The following is a 20,280-nucleotide window of genomic DNA, read 5'->3' as shown; positions in this document are numbered from 1 at the left end:
AAGGTATGAAGTCTACAGCGGTCTTTAAAATCGTTCCTCTCCATCCTCGTCCTTATTCTGCGCTGCAGGCATAGTGACCAGCAGTGAGTTCCAAGACATCCTGAAGGAGATGACCTCCATGAACGTGGGGGACAGTGACCTGCCAGATGCCTGGATGAACATCTCAGAGGCTCAGGTACACGCCACAAAAATGACACGGGTAGGCTATATTGTGATGTGCAAATGGAAAAAAGTGTGAAAAAATCTGTTTTACCATTTGTTCCAACCTCATGGCACGCAGAGTGTTTGCCATGCCCGGGACGCATGTGGCCCGTGGGCCGCCATTTGCAGGCCTGTAGCTGTAGGGGGTATGCAGGACAAAAAACATTGTGAAACACTGTTGTGCTGCATTGTGCAGATGCTGGAGATGGCAAATGTGCTGGCGCAGGACTCTGAGGTGCTGGACTGGCGTCTGTTCCTGCTGTCTGCAGCGCTGCCTTGGCCTCTGGCCTCCAAGCAGCAGCTGCTGCAGCTCCTGACCAGCTACCAGACTGCAGACCCGCAGGCCACCGGCTACATCACACAGGAGCAGTACATGCAGGTGCAACTCATTAAATACAGCTACTGTGAAATACTAGAGCTTTGAAGTTGAGTTAGCCAGGCTATACTGTTGGTCATATACAAGTGATAGTAGACTATTGGAACTATTATGCCCCATTGACACACAGGACACTGGCTACATGACCCAGGAGCAGTTTGTGCAGATATAAAGGAGGAAACAGTCACACTATCAAATACTAGAGATCAAATACTAAACAGTGATGGGCATCCTGGATTTATTAGTTACAAAAACGACCTGGTTTTACCTGTACGATTCAACCAGGTGATCACTCAACCGAGCAATCATCTGGTTAAATTGGACAGGTAAAGCCAGGTCATTTGGAAGTGACTCCTCCCGAACTACGTACATTTAAGAAACAACGTTACGAGTGAAATGTAATTTTTTTACTCTCATAACCTAACCTATAACTCAACAGTTTTTCACTTAAAAAATGGTGAGTACTAGTACTATGTCCATGGCAACATTTAGATAAAATAAAATGTGTCCTCTGACAGACTGAGCTGTGGTTTGGCACGGAGGACTCTGAAGCCGTTCCTGAGGACCCCTCTGAGCCTCTACCCTACAACAGACTGGCCAACTTGAAGAAGGTCAGCTCCAGCTCTGCCTGCAAACAACATTGGCTACAAAACCATTTTCTGTGTTTCCGTTTTTCAATTCAAATTTCATTTATTAAAAATATAATTTATTGTATTATCATTTTTGATATCCAAAATAAGGAATTTATATTTGCGTTGAGTAGGCATTCAATTTCTAATCAGATTATTAAGTTGAAAGTAAACAAGGCTTGTGACTACTAGAAAAACACATTTCTGTCTCGATAACCGCTCACCTCATTTCTCCTCTTGTTGGACTGCCCTGTCCTGTCGTCCTTGTCTTGTCTTGTGTGTATGTACTGTATGTAGTTCTTCTTCACGTTGTTTGCTGTGCCTGGCTCGTGCCCAGCGCGCCTGGACTACCTGAGGATGCTGCTGGGTCTGGCGGCCCACAGGGACCCGGTCCAGGGCTTCATCCGCGCCCTCGGCCTGCTCACCGGACAGCCCCTGCACTGCCAGCGCAATCTCAGCCCCCTGATCAAGGTAATCTCAGCCCCCTGATCAAGGTAATCTCAGCCCCCTACTCAAGGTAATCTCAGCCCCCTGATCAAGGTAATCTCAGCCCCCTGATCAAGGTAATCTCACCCCCCTGATCAAGGTAATCTGCTCACAGACCAGAGGTGTCACTACATCCGTACCATATACAGACTAGCATTGACAGTGGTTGTGAAAGTCCACCTGGGAAACTCCCATTGTCATTGTGGCACAGCACTCCCGTTGTCATTGTGACACAGCACACATTGTGACACAGCACACAGTGCTCACTGCACACAAAGAAATTGCATTTATGCCTCACCCACGAAAGGGAGCAGTGCGGCGGGACAGTATGATGCTGAAGTTACCTCAGTCATGGAGGAGCATCGTGTAGAGCTCTGGTTAATTACTCTCCCCACCAACCTGGCGGGTCGGGAATCGAAACGCCAATCTTTGAGCCACAAGTCTGATGTCCTAACTGCCCATGACTACCCTTTGTTGGGATCTGCCCTGGGTCATTTCCCAGCTCACTAACCTCGATTATCCAATTGTAGCAAACGCACACCATGTGAGATGGTGCATACGGCTGTCTGATAGGTCCAACAGGTTACTTTCAAATCACTCACTCTCTCGATGTATATTAGAAACTATAACTATAGATTGGCACTGCAACTATAGATTCCTGTTTTGGTTTAGTAGTCTGTGCTGTACAACCTTCTTAATATGCCCTGAAACAATAACTTTGCTTTCCTGTTCTGCATTGGTTATAATAATAATAATAATAATAAACTTTATTGCAGACACATGTCCATATCATACACCATACAGTATTCAATACTCAATACAAACATTATAAATAGTAAAAAAAGAAAAACAAGAACAAAAAAGAAAAGAGAAAAAAGAAGGACATATTTAAAAAATATACAGACTATTGCACCAATGCCTCCTTAGCCTAGAGGTAAATCTGTAGCTACTTTTGGTGGGATTGACTAGAGCCTGAATTATGCTATTCTCTGACCTATCCAGGCGATACATAAAACTGTGTCTGTGCTACACAACCTTAAAGCGACACTGTAGGGTTTCTGAAAATAAGCTCATTTTACAGTTCTCCCTCATAATTGAGTTTTACCTTTCTTCTGTGCTTTCACCCATTCTTGATGTTACATTTACCTATTACAAGCTAGTACTAGCAATTATTATTGGATCTCGCAGATAACGGAACCCATAACTTAAGTTCAAGGATATAGGCTAGCTTGGAGGTAAAATGTGCACTGTTGGACTACAGGTAGAAGTACAGGAGAGAGGTAAAACTCAATTATTCCCAGTCAGATCTCACGCACATCCAATATCTTTTTGCGGGGTGCAAGGTCAAAAGGTGAAGTCCTTCATCTGAGAAAGGGCTGTGATGGCCCGAAAAGACAGCTGGTCCGAGGAAAGGCAGTGGTGGCCCGAAATGTCACGTAAATAAAAATGGATTAAAAGAAGAGCTCATCAGTGTGTGTGGTTGTAAATTGGTGTTTAATTGTGGTTGTCAATTGGTGTCCTGAAAGTGTAACTGTCCCTTCCTGTTGTGCGTTGGTCAGTCTGTGCTGTACCTGGGCGAAGAGACTGAGGAGGTGGTGAAGGCCGAGGAGGAGGAGGAGGAGGAGGAGAAGGAGGCAGCGAGCCCGGTGGAGCCAGACGGGGGAGGTGGAGGGGGAGACGGGGTGTCCCTGAGCGCCCTGCTGGACACACTGTGCCCCCAACACCACAGCACAGCCGCCAGCCACGACCGCCTCTACCCCAGCCAGCGGAGCAGGGACGAGTACAAGGAGGTCAGCCGGACACACACACACACACACACACACACACACACACACACACACACACACACACACACACACACACACACACACACACACACACACACACACACACACGCACACATTTTAACTACTTTATTTATGTCCGCAATTCATAATATGTACAGTTGAGGACGATATTATTAGCCTCCCTCCTGAAATTAGACATTTCTCTTGATTTCTCAGTGAGAATGACCATTATAAACCGTTTCTGTTATTCTGGAAACAAATACACTGATGGAGATAATGTCCAATGAGTTGAATTTGCATTTTTCTATCGTTACAATGAGTGTAGACAAAAAAGGGCAAAAATGACAAGGACAAAATGATTAGCCCCCTGATCATTAATAGTCAATATGACACCTTTTATGAACCAAAACTGACAACAGGCACTTTGATCAGTTGTTACCTAGGTTGGCACATACCCCACCAGGGATTTTGGCCCATTTCTTCACTGCAAAGTCAGAGCCGTATATAAAGAGAGTCTGGCCAACTATGGGTTCGAACGTTTGAGCTATCCCGCTATTTTGATTCAAAACGAATGAAGTTAGGTTTCTGTCATAACTTTAAATTAGCTTGTCAAATCTTAATTGCCACCTGTAAGTATGCTATACTGTGAAAACATAACTTTGCCCACCAAGTTATTATTTCTGTCGCGCTAATAAGGTCCTTTCCCCCTGCGATTTTAAGTCACGTCCAGTCTCATACTGAATATCCAGACTCATCCTGCGAGCATCCAGACTCATCCTACAGTTCTACTGTCTGCAATCGCTTTTATGCACGGCTGGGCACATGGTTATTTTTAAACTACTAAATCTCGACGCAACCTGAAACTTTGGCGCAAGTATCACCAGGGTCCCTGTACATGAACTTGACCATTGTTGTGAATATTATTTCTGTACATTACTTAAATATCTACTTTGACGTTGGCCCTACCTAGGCAACAACAACACGGAAGTAAGGCTTGAATGCACTGCTGAGCACATCAAAACTGTGCTGACAAAACCCTCTTTTAAGCAAACCCCTTCTATACGAACGAACTTGTTAACGTTTGTTTTCATATGTTGGGATCTTGATAATACTACAACCCAAGTTTGATGGTCTATGAAGCCTTATTTGTATTTTAAATCCAGCGATTTTGACGGTATGCTGCCCATAGGGTTACACTGTAGAATCCTCGCCGTGGGGAGCGAAAATGGCGTCCATGATTCGAGTTGGCCAGACTCTCTTTATATACGGCTCTGTGCAAAGTGTTCTAGCTGGTCCAAATTGCATGGATGCTGAGCATAGACATTTGCCACAGACTCTCAGTGGGATTGAGGACTGGACTTTGAGCGGGTCATTCCAGTATCATGGTTTTAGTGTCCTTGAAGAACCTCTGAACTAATTTAAATGTTTACTTTGGGTTACAATGTTGTTGGAGGACCCAGCAATCCAGATCCAGACCCAGACTCCCTGTGTCTGAGGCTGAATAACAGTCTAAAAACTTGATGCCCCCACCACTATGTGTAACTGTGGAAACTACTCATTAGACCAAAGAAGCATTGGACACCTGCCTAGATGATTGTTATTGACCTGGCCTCACCTGGAGTTTTTATTTCAAGTAAGACAGCTGTTAGGGCTTGTCATCAAGAACCGTTTTACTAAAGGCGGTGCATATCAGAGTGTTATTGAGCTTTGCCTATGGACATTTGAAAGTCAAAAATGAGTTTTGAAAGTCTCTGCTTTCATCTGATGAGATTCAATTGCACCTGCTTTGATTCATGAATTCTGCTTCTGTCAGGTGAAGAAAGGGATAGTCCTTAAAACTTTATAACGTGGTTTCCACAATTAAACATGGTGGTGGAAGCATCATTCTGTGGCAGCCTCAGCCACAGGAAACCTTGTTTGGGTGTACGGCACCATAAAAACTGAAGATTATGATAGAATGTGGATGATGTTTCACATTGCCACATTTTTAATAAAAAATGTTTTTTTAAAAATCTCAAGAGCCTGAATGCAGCGTATATGTCACACTAGGCACCAAAGGTCAACCAACGTATAAGCAGCATCAGGCTACAATGGGTTAAGTGTAATGTAATTGAATGTAATACCAGAGATTCTTTAAGTATAGAGATATGCCAACATAATAGGTTTCTATGGGCACCTAACGTGACCAGGTTCCGGTCTGCCTAAAGGGGCGTGTCATAATGCTCCTAGCATTGAATAGAACAGTCCTCAGGTCTGCCTAAAGGGGGATTTCCCCCCCAATAATAGAACCCGGAAACAATGGGCCAATGGAACCTCTCTCTCTCTACTATCTCTGGTAATACTGATGGCTACTGTATGTTGGACCACGGTGTGTTTGTTAGGAGCTGCTACAGGTCTATAAAGATCTGGGTCTGGGTGCGGAGGAGAGGGCTCCCTTCTCACGGCTGGCTCAACATCCCTGGATGCAGAATGTGATGGAGAGCCTCCCTCTATACCACCTCCCTGTGAGTACTGGCATTCAACACACACACACACACACACACACACACACACACACACACACACACACACACACACACACACACACACACACACACACACACACACACACACACACACACACACACACACAGAAAAGGTCAGTTCTCTCAGATTTCTCTCCTCACTACTTTGTGTCCGATAACCACAGGCTGACCTCTTTCTCTCTCTCTCTCACACACACACACACACACACACACACACACACACACACACACGCACACACACGCACACACACACACACACACACACACACACACACACACACACACACACACACACACACACACACACACACACACACACACACACACAGAATCATCATAATAATAGCAACAGTATTCATAAGGTTGGTGTAACTGCTATGACACATTACTGCTTCTGTGGCTCCTCAACATTGCCAAGTATATGACCCAAAACAGTTTCACTGTAAACTTCAAGCCACACTGGAATTCTGCTTTCAAGGACAAACTGTTCATGAGTGATAGTACATGTGCTTTTTTATGCTAAGGTAATCCAAACAGTCTTTCATGTGTGTAATTGCGTCTGGCTTCTATAAAACTTGTGTCTGGGCCTGAGCGGTGCTGTGGTTCAGTGCACTAAGGCACCTGTACCATATACAGGTGACACACCCAAGGAGGCACAGGTTTACGTCTGGCCTGGGTCATTTCATTTCCCAAACCTACCCCACCTCTCTCCTAACCTGGTTCTCACGATGGTCGTGCGAGCTCACGAAGTTTAACGAAGATGCACGAAGCACGAAGGGTCTGCGTGAGAGCCAGGCTACCTCTCTCCCCCATCTCCCCTTCAATTCCAGTCATTTCCCAATCTGTCCAGTCAAATAAAGGCATAAAAGTACAGGAAAATAAATGAATGAATGAATGAATTAATTAGTTAAAGCATGAATGAATGAATGAATGAATGAATGAATGAATGAATTAATGAATTAATTAAAGCATTAATACATGAAATGTGTGTCTGATTTTCCCCTTTGACCCACAGGATATCCATAGGATCCTTTAGGACCTCAGCAGTGTGAAGAGGGGGGACCGATCAGGATCCCTCAGGTCATGAACTACAGACGTCATATTTTAAAAACACCCGGAGCCCACAAATAAAGTTGGTTATTATTCTATATAACACGTACAAGATGCTGTGTGCACACTACAATTCAGTAACAAGACAAAATCATCTCTCTCGGGCCTTAATAAACTTCATTCATGCAGTCTGCATAATGCCATTATAAAAAACATGTTTTTTGGGGATAACTAAAAATATTGGTGCATTGGTGCATAACAGCATTATCTGTGAATGGTGTGCAGTTCTGAGGAGAATACAGGTCGATAGTACATGGCTTAGATATATTCATTGAGACACACACACACATACACACATGCACACACATACGAGCACTGCACAATCTCCTGTCCCATACCCCATTCCACAGTCTGAATTGGCTCCACAAATGCACTCAAAGCCCACATTTCCTCTACGTTTGTTAAGTCTGATGTGGTATAGCCCGTTAAGACACAGCGTTATGAATTTGCTGTTACCAGGATGGTAATGACCAAGTCGTAGTGCGTTACTTAAGGCCCTGTGTTATGTTATGGTATTGTAGAACTATGTTACTTCACTGTTCAATGACTATTACAGTGTGCCACTGGAGGTACGGTGTGCATTAAGGGGCTACGACCCCGTTTAGGCGTTTTGTGTAATTCCATCTTGATTTATGATGATGTAACATCTTTTTAGGCACATGTTGCCAAAGCACAATTTAAAATGTAAACAGGTAAACTGACAAAAAATATCCCTTTATCCACATAGCAAACATACAGTACGTTCGTTCGTATCAAGAAGTCCATATATTTAATTCACTATCACTTGTACAAATAGACACTAATGCGGCTTATAACCATGCTGTCACTAGCAAGTATATTCAATGCTTTGTGCTTTTGACTACAGTTCTCATTGTGGTTTCATGTAATCATGCCCCATGTTACCATACGAACATCTTAATTCTGCAACGATGAATGGTTTCAATAAAATTATCCTTTATGGGTACTTCATTCACTATCATTCTTTTGTTTTTAAAATAAACTAGACAAGAGAAGCAGTCATAAAACATCCAAACACACACACACACACACACACACACACACACACACACACACACACACACACACACACACACACACACACACACACACACACACACACACACACACACACACACACACACACACACACACACACACACACACACACACACAAAGTCACTGGTGCCTGTGAAGTGAACAGGGTGGCCCTGATACTGTGTGAATGGCTCTCTCTTCCCCGGCCCTGCTATGAAAGCCCCAGGAGCCCACACCCCTGGTCCCCCTTTCTCTCTTCCCCGGCCCTGCTACCAAAGTCCCAGGAACCCACCCCTCTCTGGCCCTGCTGACCCCCAGCCTATACCAGACTGGTTCCCAACCAGGGGTAAGTGTACCACTATGGGTATGCATTACGCAAGCACACCTCAGGGGATATGTGGAAACATGTAGTAATGACAAATATATGGAGTGTAGTCTCATTGGGATAGAGGAACAGAGTATATAGTGCATGAGTGAGGTGGGGCACTCATCATATGACAAAATGGCTTGGGGGGTACACACAGGACAAAAAAGGTTGGGAAACACCGCTCTATACCATCCCATCTCAATGATCCCATCCGTCCGCCCCCTCTCTTCTCTGACCCTAGTTCCCCCCTCCCCCCCATCCCAGCTGAGCCCCCCCATTCTCCCTCCTCATCCCACACACCCATCCCCCTCCCCCTCCATCCCTAATGACTTCACATACTTTTTATGACGGGCCACAATGAGACTTTTGTGTGGGGAATGAGCATGTCAAGCATGCTGCATTGGCGATGCGCTAATCGGGGCCTGCTGAGGGAGCGTATCAGTGCCTGACGGTGGAAGATTGTTATGGTAACTTTACTTGTTTTCCAGTCTGTGAGCAGCATCAATGCGACTCCGCAAATTGGCAGTGAATGCATCGTTTAATACGGACAGACGCTATTCACTGACATAACGCAATGCTGCTGGCAAATTGGACCAAAAAAAAAAAAATCAAGTAGGCTACTTTTTTTTCCACTAACCTATATGATCCCGATAGTGCTTTAAATGTACTCAAAAAACAATTGCTTGTAGTTTGACAAACAATTATCTGAACATGTATGCACTGGTGATAGGTGCACAGCTTATCCTGTTGCAAAAATACTTTTTTTTCATACCCTGACCTTAAATACCTATTTTTGGATATAGACCAGAGTTACCTTTCACATTGTCAATCGACTATAAGTCGTCTTAAGTGGTAGGCCTACATGTCTTCCCATACATTAAAATGTAATTGTAATGTACTAGAATTGTATTGTAATCAAAGAACATATTACTGCAAGATGTTGACAATCAGCATTCTCCTCCAGGAGGAGTTGATGATGTTGGTGGTCTTTTATGCTAATCATCCTCATTCTGGCAAATGCCTGGCAATGGGCATACTTGATCTGTGCCCAAGCTCGTGCCAGTGGCCGCCATGGCACCCCCCACTGCTATCCTTACTGGCTTTTCCATAATTGATTTGATTAGCAAAGACAAACAAACATGGGCAATGTGGGCAGATCATACAGCGTTGCACACAACATGGGTTGATTGTGCAGTACAGTATGGGTATCAAAAGGGTTAAATACCATTCAATAGGAAATGGGTGATTCATTCATTGCACACATTTCAGTGCGCTTAGAGTGATCTGTCTAATCATTTCACATCATTTGTGCAGATGATTAAAATTATATTATATCACATTACATTACATTACATTAGAAAGATTGATAATGTTAAATAGGTTATTTCCACATAATTGAGGATATTCAGTATAAGTCAGTGTGGATATAACCTGGCTATCGGCAGACTCTCACAAGTGAGACATAATCTGGGAACCCTCTTCATTTTCTGATGGGAGAGGGTGGTCTACACTATTTAAAATACTATCTGAGGCGTGATGAAATGCTGGTCTCGCATCAGGTGTTGACACGATGGATCTCTAAACAAACTATACAAACTTTTGTCTGTCTAATGAATATGTCTTGCTCCCCCTCCTCCCCCCTGTTCTGTGTTTGGGTTCCCAAAACACAGGCAAAGATTTCAGCCAGGGTTTCCATGGGTCTTTCAGACCAGAACGATTATGCAAGATAGCATGGGAATTCCCAGGCACCAGGATACCCTGGTGTTTTTGAGGATTACAGTAAGTCTGTTGAAAGAGTGTGTGTAGGTGAGACATTGCACCCTTACCTTTCTCATTGGGAAAAGGAGGAGTAATGTTTGTGTGACGTGTAGAAGCTCTGTTTGGATGATGACAGGAGATTTCTGGACAAGCTGAAGACCTCTGACTTTTTGGGAGATGAGCTCTTTGAAAAGGCTGTTATAATGAGGAATCAGAGTCTCTGCTGAGTAAGTAGCCAACATTTTCTATATTTATCATTAACCTTTATTTATAATGAAAATGATATAATTAAAGTGCGAGAGAAAGGACTGTTGAAAATGTAATATGATATATTCTGGTGAGAAACAAATGAAGACTACAAACATGGCAGGAAAAAAATAATTTACATAATTATTAATGTTTGTGCTAGGAAGAGAACAACAAAAAAGTGACAAGTAAATGCTGCATATTCAATACCGGCTTTCCTGAAGGCATAACAGTTGGCAAGACTGACCTGTTCGCTGGAAGTAATGGTGCTCCGCCAATGTGCTCAAAATAAATAGAAGTCCTGAAACTGCTCTCTGCTTTCCCTCCATTGTGAAACTTCATTATGAAAGTTAATGAAAGGGGGTTGGGAATTATCCTTTTTTCTCTCTCCCTCTCTCTCCTTGTTTCTCTCCCTCCCCTCTCCCCCAATTTTTGCTACCGGTATCTCTTTTTGTCTGTGTCCCCCATCTCTCTCTAGCTCTCACTCTCTCTCTCTTTCTCTCTCTCTCTCACACTCTCTCTCCTGCTTTCTCTCTCTCTGCTCCCCTGTCCTGTCTCCCCCCCCTCTCACACTCTCTCTACCCCTCTCTCTCTACCCCTCTCTCTCTCTCTCTCTCTCTCTCTCTCTCTCTCTCTCTCTCTCTCTCTCTCTCTCTCTCTGTCTCTCTCCTCCGCTGCTGCCCTTTTTGTCCAGCAGACCTTTGGGTGTCCTTATCTACTCCAGCCCAAGAGGAGGCTGCGTCAGTCAGAGCTGTGGCTCCAAGAGAGAGTCCCGGTGTCCTGACTGGAGTCTGCCTCTCCTCTGGGGTTGCTACAGGGCCGCTGTGCTGTGCTGTGTTGACATGGCTGTGACTGCCTTCATCCTCCTCTTCCTCCTGCTTGACTTCTTCATCCTCCTACACAGTGCCAGGATCCTCACCATCTGCCTCATTGGTACGTTCATTAACAAAAAGTAGAGTAGAGTAGAGTCATTTTATCAATCCAGAGGGAAATTTAGGGTCTGAGTATGTATGTGTGTGTCACTGACAAACATTTAATGAGCAAGGACATGAGTGGGAAATGTGAGAATGTTTTGTGTGTGTCACTGACTATTTCATTGATAAGGTGTGTGTGTGTATGTGTGTCACTATTTAATTTCTAAGGACATCAGCGTCGATAGGTGCCGGAAAGAGGGATGGCCTGGAGAATTTGTGTCCCCACTTTTGGGCTCCATAAATGAGTCTTTCTCAACTTTTGCTGCAGACAAATGAGTGGAGTGCAGCAGAAAGAAATAATGAAGAAAAAAAATGCTCCACCACTCAAATGCACCAAACTCCTTCCGCTGCCCTTGGCAGCTCGATGTGTGTAAGAGAATGTGTGCATGTTTATCACCGAAAGTTTAGTGGGTAACGGAATCAGTGAGAATTGTGTGTGGAGTGTTTGATTGGTAAGTGTCATGTGTGTGGATGTGGATGGGGCCATTGGGATAAGTTTGTCTGACCGTCTACCGTATTTTAGTGCTTGCCAACGGGGAGTGCTCCAGGGAGTGGTAGGGAGCCCTTTGGGGTGTTGAGAAGGATACCGCTGAGGGGCTGTGTGCTCAGTTGCCATTGTGGGCATTAGTCTACTTCATCTTGTAAATATTGAGGAGGGCATTAGCAGGCTTATGGTGAAGTCAATGGGGCATGGGGAGGCTTATGATGAGGTTAAGGGGGCATTTGTTAAAAAAAAAACACTGATTTGATCGGTAAAGAGTTGGCTCTCGGTGTGTGTGTGTCACTACTGGGGTGATCGAGGAAGAGCAGCCATATGTGTGTGAAGAAAGAAACTGTGTTGTAAACTGTGTTGTGACAGTTTTTTTCTGTACCTCTCAAAGACTATGCTTTGGCCAATTCCACCCTAGCAGAGATGCAACCATAGACATTAAAAGGTCTCAGAGACACTTAAACAACAGAGATTCTTCCCATCTAGGTAGGAGTCATAGGCCAAATCTAGACATGGGGCTCTTTTGAATGCCTTTCCCTGGTATTTAATCAAACTAAGGGGTGTAACGCGCTCAACTCAACCAAAGTAAAAAAAACTGGGTGCTCATTCCTCAAGAATATACGAAATAAAGAGAACAGAACAGCACTCCAAGTTTTGTCACAGAACTTGAAGTGCTGTCCTGTTCTCTTTATTGCCCTGGTATTTACCCTGGTGGGGCTGCCTGTTGCCTGTTTCACATTTGGAGGGGGCCTCGGCAACTGCCTTGTCTGCTTATTGGTAAAGCCGACTCTGCGCTTGTTTTTTTCTTTGCAGGTGGCAGTCACTACATGCTTATGGATGAGATATCGCACTCCTTCCACCAAAGCGGTCACCGTGTGCGCATGCTGCTACAGCTGGGAAACCCCGTCATCAATGGTGAGCTGAGCAGCAGGAGACTGGACACTTGGCTGCTTATGTCTGCTGATTCCTATAAATGTGCGTGCATGCATTAGTGCGTGCGTCAGTGCATGCGTGCGGGTGAGCGGCTGCGGGCATGTGGGCGTGCAGGCGTGCATACGGGTCGGTGATGGGTCTACGGGTCTATGATTTTTTTTATTATGCTGTTTGAGACCTTAATTTGCCTCAGGATTTATAAAGTATCTCTAGCCTACTCTACCTACACATTTGCTTTGTTTGAGCCTATACATAGATACTGTATATCAATCCTGTTTTCAGAAAGTGAAGACCACCTTTCGTATTCATCATGTACAATAACTCGGATGTCTTCACCAGCTTTGTTGAGTGCCTATCATGATTACATCTGTGGAAGGGTTTCTAATTTTTGAACCTGGCATTGACACCTCTGTCTTCAAATGAAACTAAAGGTGACAATGCAGTAGAGAGGACAAGTTTTTAGGCGATGTTGCTAAAGTGAAAGCATGATGGCTCTGACATGACCTGACTCTGATTTGACTGTCCTGATGGAATGATTAAGAGTGGTGGTCCTCTGCTGATCCTGTTGATTAACAGTCCAAACAACATCCTATACTAACATACAGTAGAAAAATTGCTCAAAAGGTTACCCTGTGTATCATAATCCTACTACAGTACAGTATTGTCCACTGATTTGTCTCTGTAGGGCTGGACTATGCTGGGCGCCCAGACAGCTATGAGTTGAGCACCTGGTCTCCTGGCGAGAGTTACATTGAGGAATACAACGGCTGGTTCCTCCAGCAGCAGAAGGAGTTTCTACTTGGCAGGTGGGAGTTATTTGTGTTTTTTAGTTGTTTATTTCCAGAATTCATGCTGCCCATTCACTAATGTTACCTTTTTTCATGAATACTTACCACCACCACCAAATTCTAAGCATTCATTATGACTGGAAAAATTGCACTTTTCATACATGAAAAGGGGGATCTTCTCCATGGTCCGCCATTTTGAATTTCCAAAAATAGCCATTTTTAGCTGCAAAAATTACTCAACTTGGACCATACTAGAAAATATTTGTTTATTACTTAGTAAACTTTCATGTAAATATCAAATTTGGCGATAGCCAACCCAGTTTCAATGAGCAGCATAGTTGCAGTACCTTTTTTGACCAATGGATCCGTGTAGCATGTAGCAATGCTACATGGATGCATTGACTTTCACTAGCTTAGTGACATACTCCCTCTTTTAACTTGTCTTAAAACAAGACAACAGCTTACATGAAAAATGAGACACTTTACCACCTATATAAACCCCAGCCAACGATTTTAACTGTATTAAGCTCCAAAATAGTGGCATACCCCTTTAAGGGTCCAGAGCCACAGTTTGGGAATCAGTGGCCTACAGTAAGATAAATGGGGAGTCACAGAAGGCTTGCAAAATACAGCTCACTCTTTCCCCCGCTGCTGTTCACAGGAGTAACTTCAGTGGCTTCCTGAGCTTCATGGGCCACCTGGCGTACCACTGTGACCTGATCCTGAGCGACTCCGAGCTCATGTCCTCCCTCCGAGAGGAGTCCTTCGACATGGCCCTGCTGGACGCCTTCAACCCCTGCTCCTTCCTCGTCGCCAGCTTCCTGGGCCTGCGCTACGTGGCCTTCTACCCCGGAACCCTCAACGGGCCCGTGTCCGTCGGCCTGCCCAGCCCGCTGTCGTACGTCCCCGTCTTCAACTCGGAGCTGTCGGACCAGATGGGCCTACTAGAACGGGTCAAGAACCTGCTGTTCTCCGTCGTGTCCCCCGCCGCAGAGGAGCTGATGCACCAGCAGTTCCGCCACGTGGGGGAACGCCACTTCCTGTCTGCGCCTGCCATGGCGGAGCTGTACGGCCGCGCGGAGCTCTGGGCCTTCAACACCGACTTCTCCCTGGAGTTCCCTCAGCCCCTCATGCCCTACACCGTGCTGGTCGGGGGGATGCTGTCCAAACCTGCCAAGCCAGTGGCTCAGGTACAGCACCTACTTGCTCTACTAGTCTACTCTCATAGATATTAGAACGGTTCTTTTACATATTTGTCATGTCACTGATGTAGAATTGACGATTACCCCCCTGGCTAATGTAGATTTGAATTGCCTGGAGAGGAGTAGTAGGGTCTATAACCCAAGAGAAGAATTGAGTTAGGGTTAGGTGATGATGATGATGATGATGATAGCTTTAGAAATTGCAATTGGAGGGCGCTGTGGTGCAGCGCGCTAAGCCCCCCACACTTGCGCTTGCATGCCCATGGGGACCCCGGTTCGAGTCCGGACGGGGTCATTTCCCAACCCTGCCCCATCTCTCCACACTCACTTCCTGTCGCACCTTCACTGTCCTATCCGAAATAAAGGACCAAAAAGCCCATAAAAACATATTTTTAAAAAATCAAAAAAGCAATCTAATGCCACAAGAGTAGCCCCTAATGCACACTGTAGCCAGGGCTTGACATTAACATTTGTGCTTGCTGGCCATTGTGGCTAGTGGTTTTCCAGAGTCACTAGCTGTTCAGGTATTCTACTAGCCTCAAATTTGATATTTTTTCTTTATCATGACGCTGTATCTAACATCAGAAGATGATATGCTAAAACAAGAAGATGAGTGTACAGCTGTCTACTTCGAAATAAATCAAACAGATAGAAACGGAGTAACTGGGCTTTTTCTTGAACTTAGATACAAACTATTGATACACAAGGGGCTAAGTGCCGAATATAGGTTATTCTGATATGTCATGCCATAGAAAAAGCTAACTGCCAAATTGACTAGTGACAATGATATTACTGTATTACCAGCCAAGTTTTACCAGCATTTGGCAGGTGCCAGTGTCAAGCCCTGGCTGTACCACCAGTGGCAGTGGCACGCTGTAATAGTCATTGAAAAGTTAAGTACCATAGTACTATAAATACTATGGAAAACTACAGTACATTAAACAGTAATAGTAATAATAATACTTTTCTTCTCTCGTTGCAGGAGCTGGAGGATTTCATAGGCCTGTATGATGAGTCTGGCTTCATCGTGGTGACTCTTGGCTCCATGGTCTCCTCCGTCCCCCTGGAGGACCTATTGAGGGAGATGAACGCAGCATTCGCCCGCGTCCCCCAGGCTGTCATCTGGAGGTACCACGCTCCCCGCTGGCCCCACCACCTGCAGCCTGCGCCCAACGTCAAACTGGTGGAGTGGCTGCCTCAGAATGACTTGCTGGGTATGATGGCCCTCTTGTGTGTGTATTTTTTGTATCTCTATACAGCCCTTGGTATGACATTTTGAATAATTGAGTTCCATTATTGAACATGACTGAAGGACTTTCAGATAATGGCCACATGCCTCAGTGTTGCATTACATTACATTACATTGCATTAATACATAACATGTAATTTGATGAAAATTGTAAAAATGTCAAGGTTTAACAGACTACATCAAAGTGGTGGGACCTTGGACCTATTTCAAAAACACTACACACTGACTATGCAAGCATTGTGGCAGCCGTGGCCTAGTGGTGTAGGGGATTGGCTGTAAATCAGAGGGTTGCATGTTCTAATCCCACCCTCCTATTTCCTCTCTCACCCCATGGCTGAGGAGCCCTTGAGCAAGGCACCTAACCACACACTACTCCGGGGACTGTAACCAATACCCTGTACTTAAAGTACCTGTAGGTCAATTTGGATAAAAGTGTCAGCGAAGTGTAATGCAATGTAATGCATTGAGAGGCCCAAAGGAACCAGTAATTTGCTTTGTCTATCTCCCTCTTTTGTGCATTATTGTATTTCTCTATGTATGCCTTTATGTATGCTATGTGCCATATGTTTGGCCTACGTACAGTATGTCTGCGTGTACTGTATTCAGTTGTGTGTCATTTGATCCATCTTGCAATGTATATACACTTTATCTTGTATTACAGTATGTGTAAACTGCTAGACACTTACAATTCCTTTGGAATAAATAAAGGAACTTCTCCTCTCTTCTGTTCTCCCTCTCTTCTGTTCTCCCTCTCCTCTCCTCTCCTCTCCTCTCCTCTCCTCTCCTCTCCTCCACTCTCCTCTCCTCTCCTCTCCTCTCCTCTCCTCTCCTCTCCTCTCCTCTCCTCTCCTCCACTCTCTCCTCTCCTCTCCTCTCCTCTCCTCTCCTTCAGGGCATCCCAAAGCTCGTCTCCTGATCACCCATGGAGGCCAGAACAGCATCCTGCAGGCCGTGTTCCACAGTGTGCCCGTGTTAGGGGTGCCTCTGTTCGGGGACCAGTTTGACAACCTGGTGAGGGTGAGAGCCAAAGGCCTGGGACTGGCACTCAGGCCCACAGACATCCACAGAGACCTGCTCAGCGACACCATCACCACACTCATCACCGACCACAGGTAAGAAAAGAAGCCTAACACGGAAGTGTGTGTGTGTGTGTGTGTGTTTTGTTGTTGTTTTGTTTGTTTTTAGGGAAGACTAATTTCCACAGGTTAATAAAAAGATAATAATTTACAATTCTAATAATATAATTGTAAATTGTACATTGGAATTTTAAAGTTGAAATCACTGACGTGAGATTGAAATTTAAAAATGGTAAGTGCATCTTTGACACATTTCTGGAGGAAAAGAAGAAAAAAATAATATACACATACATATACATGTAATGACTCTGTCATTTGTTAAACCAAGCCTTAACCGGCATTTATGCATTGTGTTCAGTTTTGTTGTTTTGTGTTGTGTTGTATCATGTGTTGTATCAAGTGCAATTTGGAACGCAGGACTCTCATCTCCTCTCTCCATCCCCCCCATGCCCCCCCACCGCTGTTCCCAAACCCCCCTCCTTGCCCCCATCTGCCCCTTGTCATAGGTACAAAGCGTCGGCCCGGTCCCTGAGTAGGATGCACCGCTCACAGCCGGTCCCTCCAGGCCAGCGGCTGGTGCAGTGGGTGGAGCATGTGCTGCACAGTGGGGGAGGGGCCCACCTTCGCCCCGCCTCCCTGCAGCAGGCCTGGTACCAGCGCTGCCTCTTGGACGTGGCCCTGGTGATGGCACTGATGGTGCTCGGGCCCTTGGCGCTGGTACTAGTGGCTTTTCAGAGCTACAGTGGACGAAGCAAGCTCAAACAGGCCTGAGGGAGAGAGAGAGAGAGCGCGATGGGGAGAGAGAGAGAGAGAGAGAGAGAGAAACAGAGAGAGAGAAACAGAGAGAGAGAGACAGAGACAGAGACAGAGACAGAGACAGAGACAGAGAGAGAGTGGTACCAACGCTTCCTCCTGGACATGGCTTTCCTGATCACACTAAAGGTGCTCGGGCCCCTGACATTGGCAGTTGTGGTTCTTCAGAGCCACAAGTCAAGCAGTTCTGAAGGACTTGGTGTGTGTGTGTGTGCGTGCGTGTGTGTGTGTGCGTGCGTGCGTGTGTGTGTGCACGCGCTCGCAGTGTGTGTGCGTGTGTGTGTGTGTGTGTGTGTGTGTGTGCATTGGTATACGTGTTTGGGTGTGTGCAGAGGGGATTTTAGGGTCAGCTGGAGCCCCAAGTGAAAATTCATGTGAAAGTGAAGTTCAAGTGAAAGCATTTTAAACAAAATTGTCACTACTGTAGAAAAGTGTGAGCTGTTATTCACCATCTAGGAACTTAGGGGCCTCAAGCGGCTGCCCTCCTAGCCTGGTGACAAGGTGTGCCTCTGGGTGTGTGTCGTACATGTGTGCTTGCATGTGTTTGTGTGAGTGTCTTTCACCATCTACTGAGAAATAAATTATTTTACCTGCATGTGGCAAGTGGTACATTTCTGCTTTTGTGTTTGTGTGTGCATGTGCGTGCGTGCGTACGTGCGCGTGTGTGTGTGTGTGTGTGTTTGTGTTGCACTTTGAATAATTTGTAAATAAATAAAAAATAAATAAAGTTTCAATGGCAGAATAAACAAATGTGTCTGTGTGCAGCTTTGCATTGGAAGGCGTATTGTGAAATGAACATGCGGGGTGCTGTGGTGTGATGAATAAATGTGCGAGACTTATCAGAAGAGCTAACCAAAAAAGGTGCATGTGCTTTACTGTGTATCCACTTTTATGTTGTATTTTTGGTCTTATCAAGAGACCAACATCCTTTTGCTTTCGCAGAATTACACATTGACCTTAGCTTTGCGCCAGGCAATTCACACATTAGATTTTTATTTTAGCGAGAATGTCATGCGCATTTCTAAGAAATTAAGTAAAAACAAACTACACTAGAACACACCATTCTGCTTGCGACAGTCTTTTTTTCTATGACGAACTTAACTTCATAGACATAACGTATAACATATAACCACTTGCCCATTGCCATTCTGTTACAATAGACTTTGTGTACACATTCCTAGATGGTGAACAAAAAGGCAAAGTTTTATTATTTTTTTTGAGAGAAGATTGCACATCCTTCAGAATTCTTCATTGTTTTGATATTCTGTTCTCCATCTTAATGGCATGACATGAGATTTGCTTTTTTGCTTTTTTGATAGGACAGTGGACGAGAGACAGGAAATGAGTGGGGAAAGAGAGACAGGGAAGGATTGGCAAATGACCCGGGTTGGAATCAAACCTGGGTCGCCGGTCTAGTAGCACCGTTAGGCTACAGCAGGGCCATGAGGTTTTGATCTTGATCTGAACAAGGACCGGAAGTTGAACACCTCGGTTACGTGGCGCTATTCCGACATTTCGCTATTCCGACGTTAATGTCTATTGTCGGAATACCGACACGTGTTCCACCGTCCGCCGCTATTCCTACATGCCGCTATTCCGACATCTCTAACCTTAACCCTAACCCTAACCCCTAAAAAGTGTCGGAATAGCGGCATGTCGGAATAGCACTATGTCGGAATAGCGATTGCCCCCCGAACACCTCATCTCCTGCCAATATACCGTAAGTAGCCTAAATAAATAAACTGATGCACAGATCATCAAAAAATAAAAAAAAATAAAGTACTGTGCAAGCAAAAAAAGCCCCGAACAAACCAAACACTTCAATTCTGGCCATAACAAATGTCTAACAGGGACAGCCATGTCTTTAAGGGTTAATAGCAGACAGGCCCAACTAGCCAACCGCTCGGTTAATTAGAGGGGAGAGTCTATTATAACAGGAAACAAAGCCTGGCAAAAAATAGACTCTGGCAACGCTGCAATGGCAACCCAGTGTCACATTTGGTGTTTGTGTGTCATTTCATCTTTGTGGAAGATAAATTGATTTGGACTATAGCATGTTCGGTGCTTTGATTTATGCAGTTTGGCTTTAATCTGAAATGACAACGCAGGACTGACTCATGCTAAAAGGCTTACCGGCGTGAATTGTTTCTTTCCCACAGTCATGAATCGACTCGAAAGCTATGTAGGCCTACTGTACCCAATGAGATATTGGTCATTTGATTCAGTTTATCATAC

At 44.8% G+C, this 20,280-nt stretch overlaps 2 protein-coding genes across 2 annotated transcripts in view; both read left to right on the top strand.

Annotated features, from left to right (window-relative positions):
* spef2 (sperm flagellar 2) overlaps nt 1–8,083 on the top strand; it is a 39,322-nt gene extending 31,239 nt beyond the window's left edge. The window contains exons 32-38 of the mRNA XM_063195695.1: nt 69–175; nt 398–580; nt 1,096–1,188; nt 1,504–1,677; nt 3,252–3,482; nt 5,861–5,983; nt 7,020–8,083. Of these exons, the coding sequence (XP_063051765.1) occupies nt 69–175; nt 398–580; nt 1,096–1,188; nt 1,504–1,677; nt 3,252–3,482; nt 5,861–5,983; nt 7,020–7,040 (932 nt within the window). The 3' untranslated portion in view covers nt 7,041–8,083. The remainder of the gene's footprint in view (nt 1–68; nt 176–397; nt 581–1,095; nt 1,189–1,503; nt 1,678–3,251; nt 3,483–5,860; nt 5,984–7,019) is intronic.
* Nucleotides 8,084–11,226: 3,143 nt separating this feature from the next.
* Nucleotides 11,227–18,279, top strand: LOC134445510 (UDP-glucuronosyltransferase 3A1-like). Its single transcript, XM_063194567.1, has 7 exons — nt 11,227–11,453; nt 12,798–12,899; nt 13,603–13,723; nt 14,367–14,895; nt 15,890–16,121; nt 17,049–17,268; nt 17,739–18,279. Exons 1-7 carry the CDS (start codon nt 11,363–11,365, stop codon nt 18,001–18,003), a joined length of 1,560 nt encoding a protein of 519 aa, XP_063050637.1. The 5' UTR covers nt 11,227–11,362; the 3' UTR covers nt 18,004–18,279.
* The last annotated feature ends 2,001 nt before the right edge of the window (nt 18,280–20,280 follow it).

This window comes from Engraulis encrasicolus, chromosome 3 (genome assembly GCF_034702125.1).
Source record: "Engraulis encrasicolus isolate BLACKSEA-1 chromosome 3, IST_EnEncr_1.0, whole genome shotgun sequence".
NCBI lineage: Eukaryota > Metazoa > Chordata > Actinopteri > Clupeiformes > Engraulidae > Engraulis > Engraulis encrasicolus.
The sequence above is the reverse complement of the archived record's forward strand: the minus strand, read 5'-3'. Positions and strand labels throughout refer to the sequence as shown.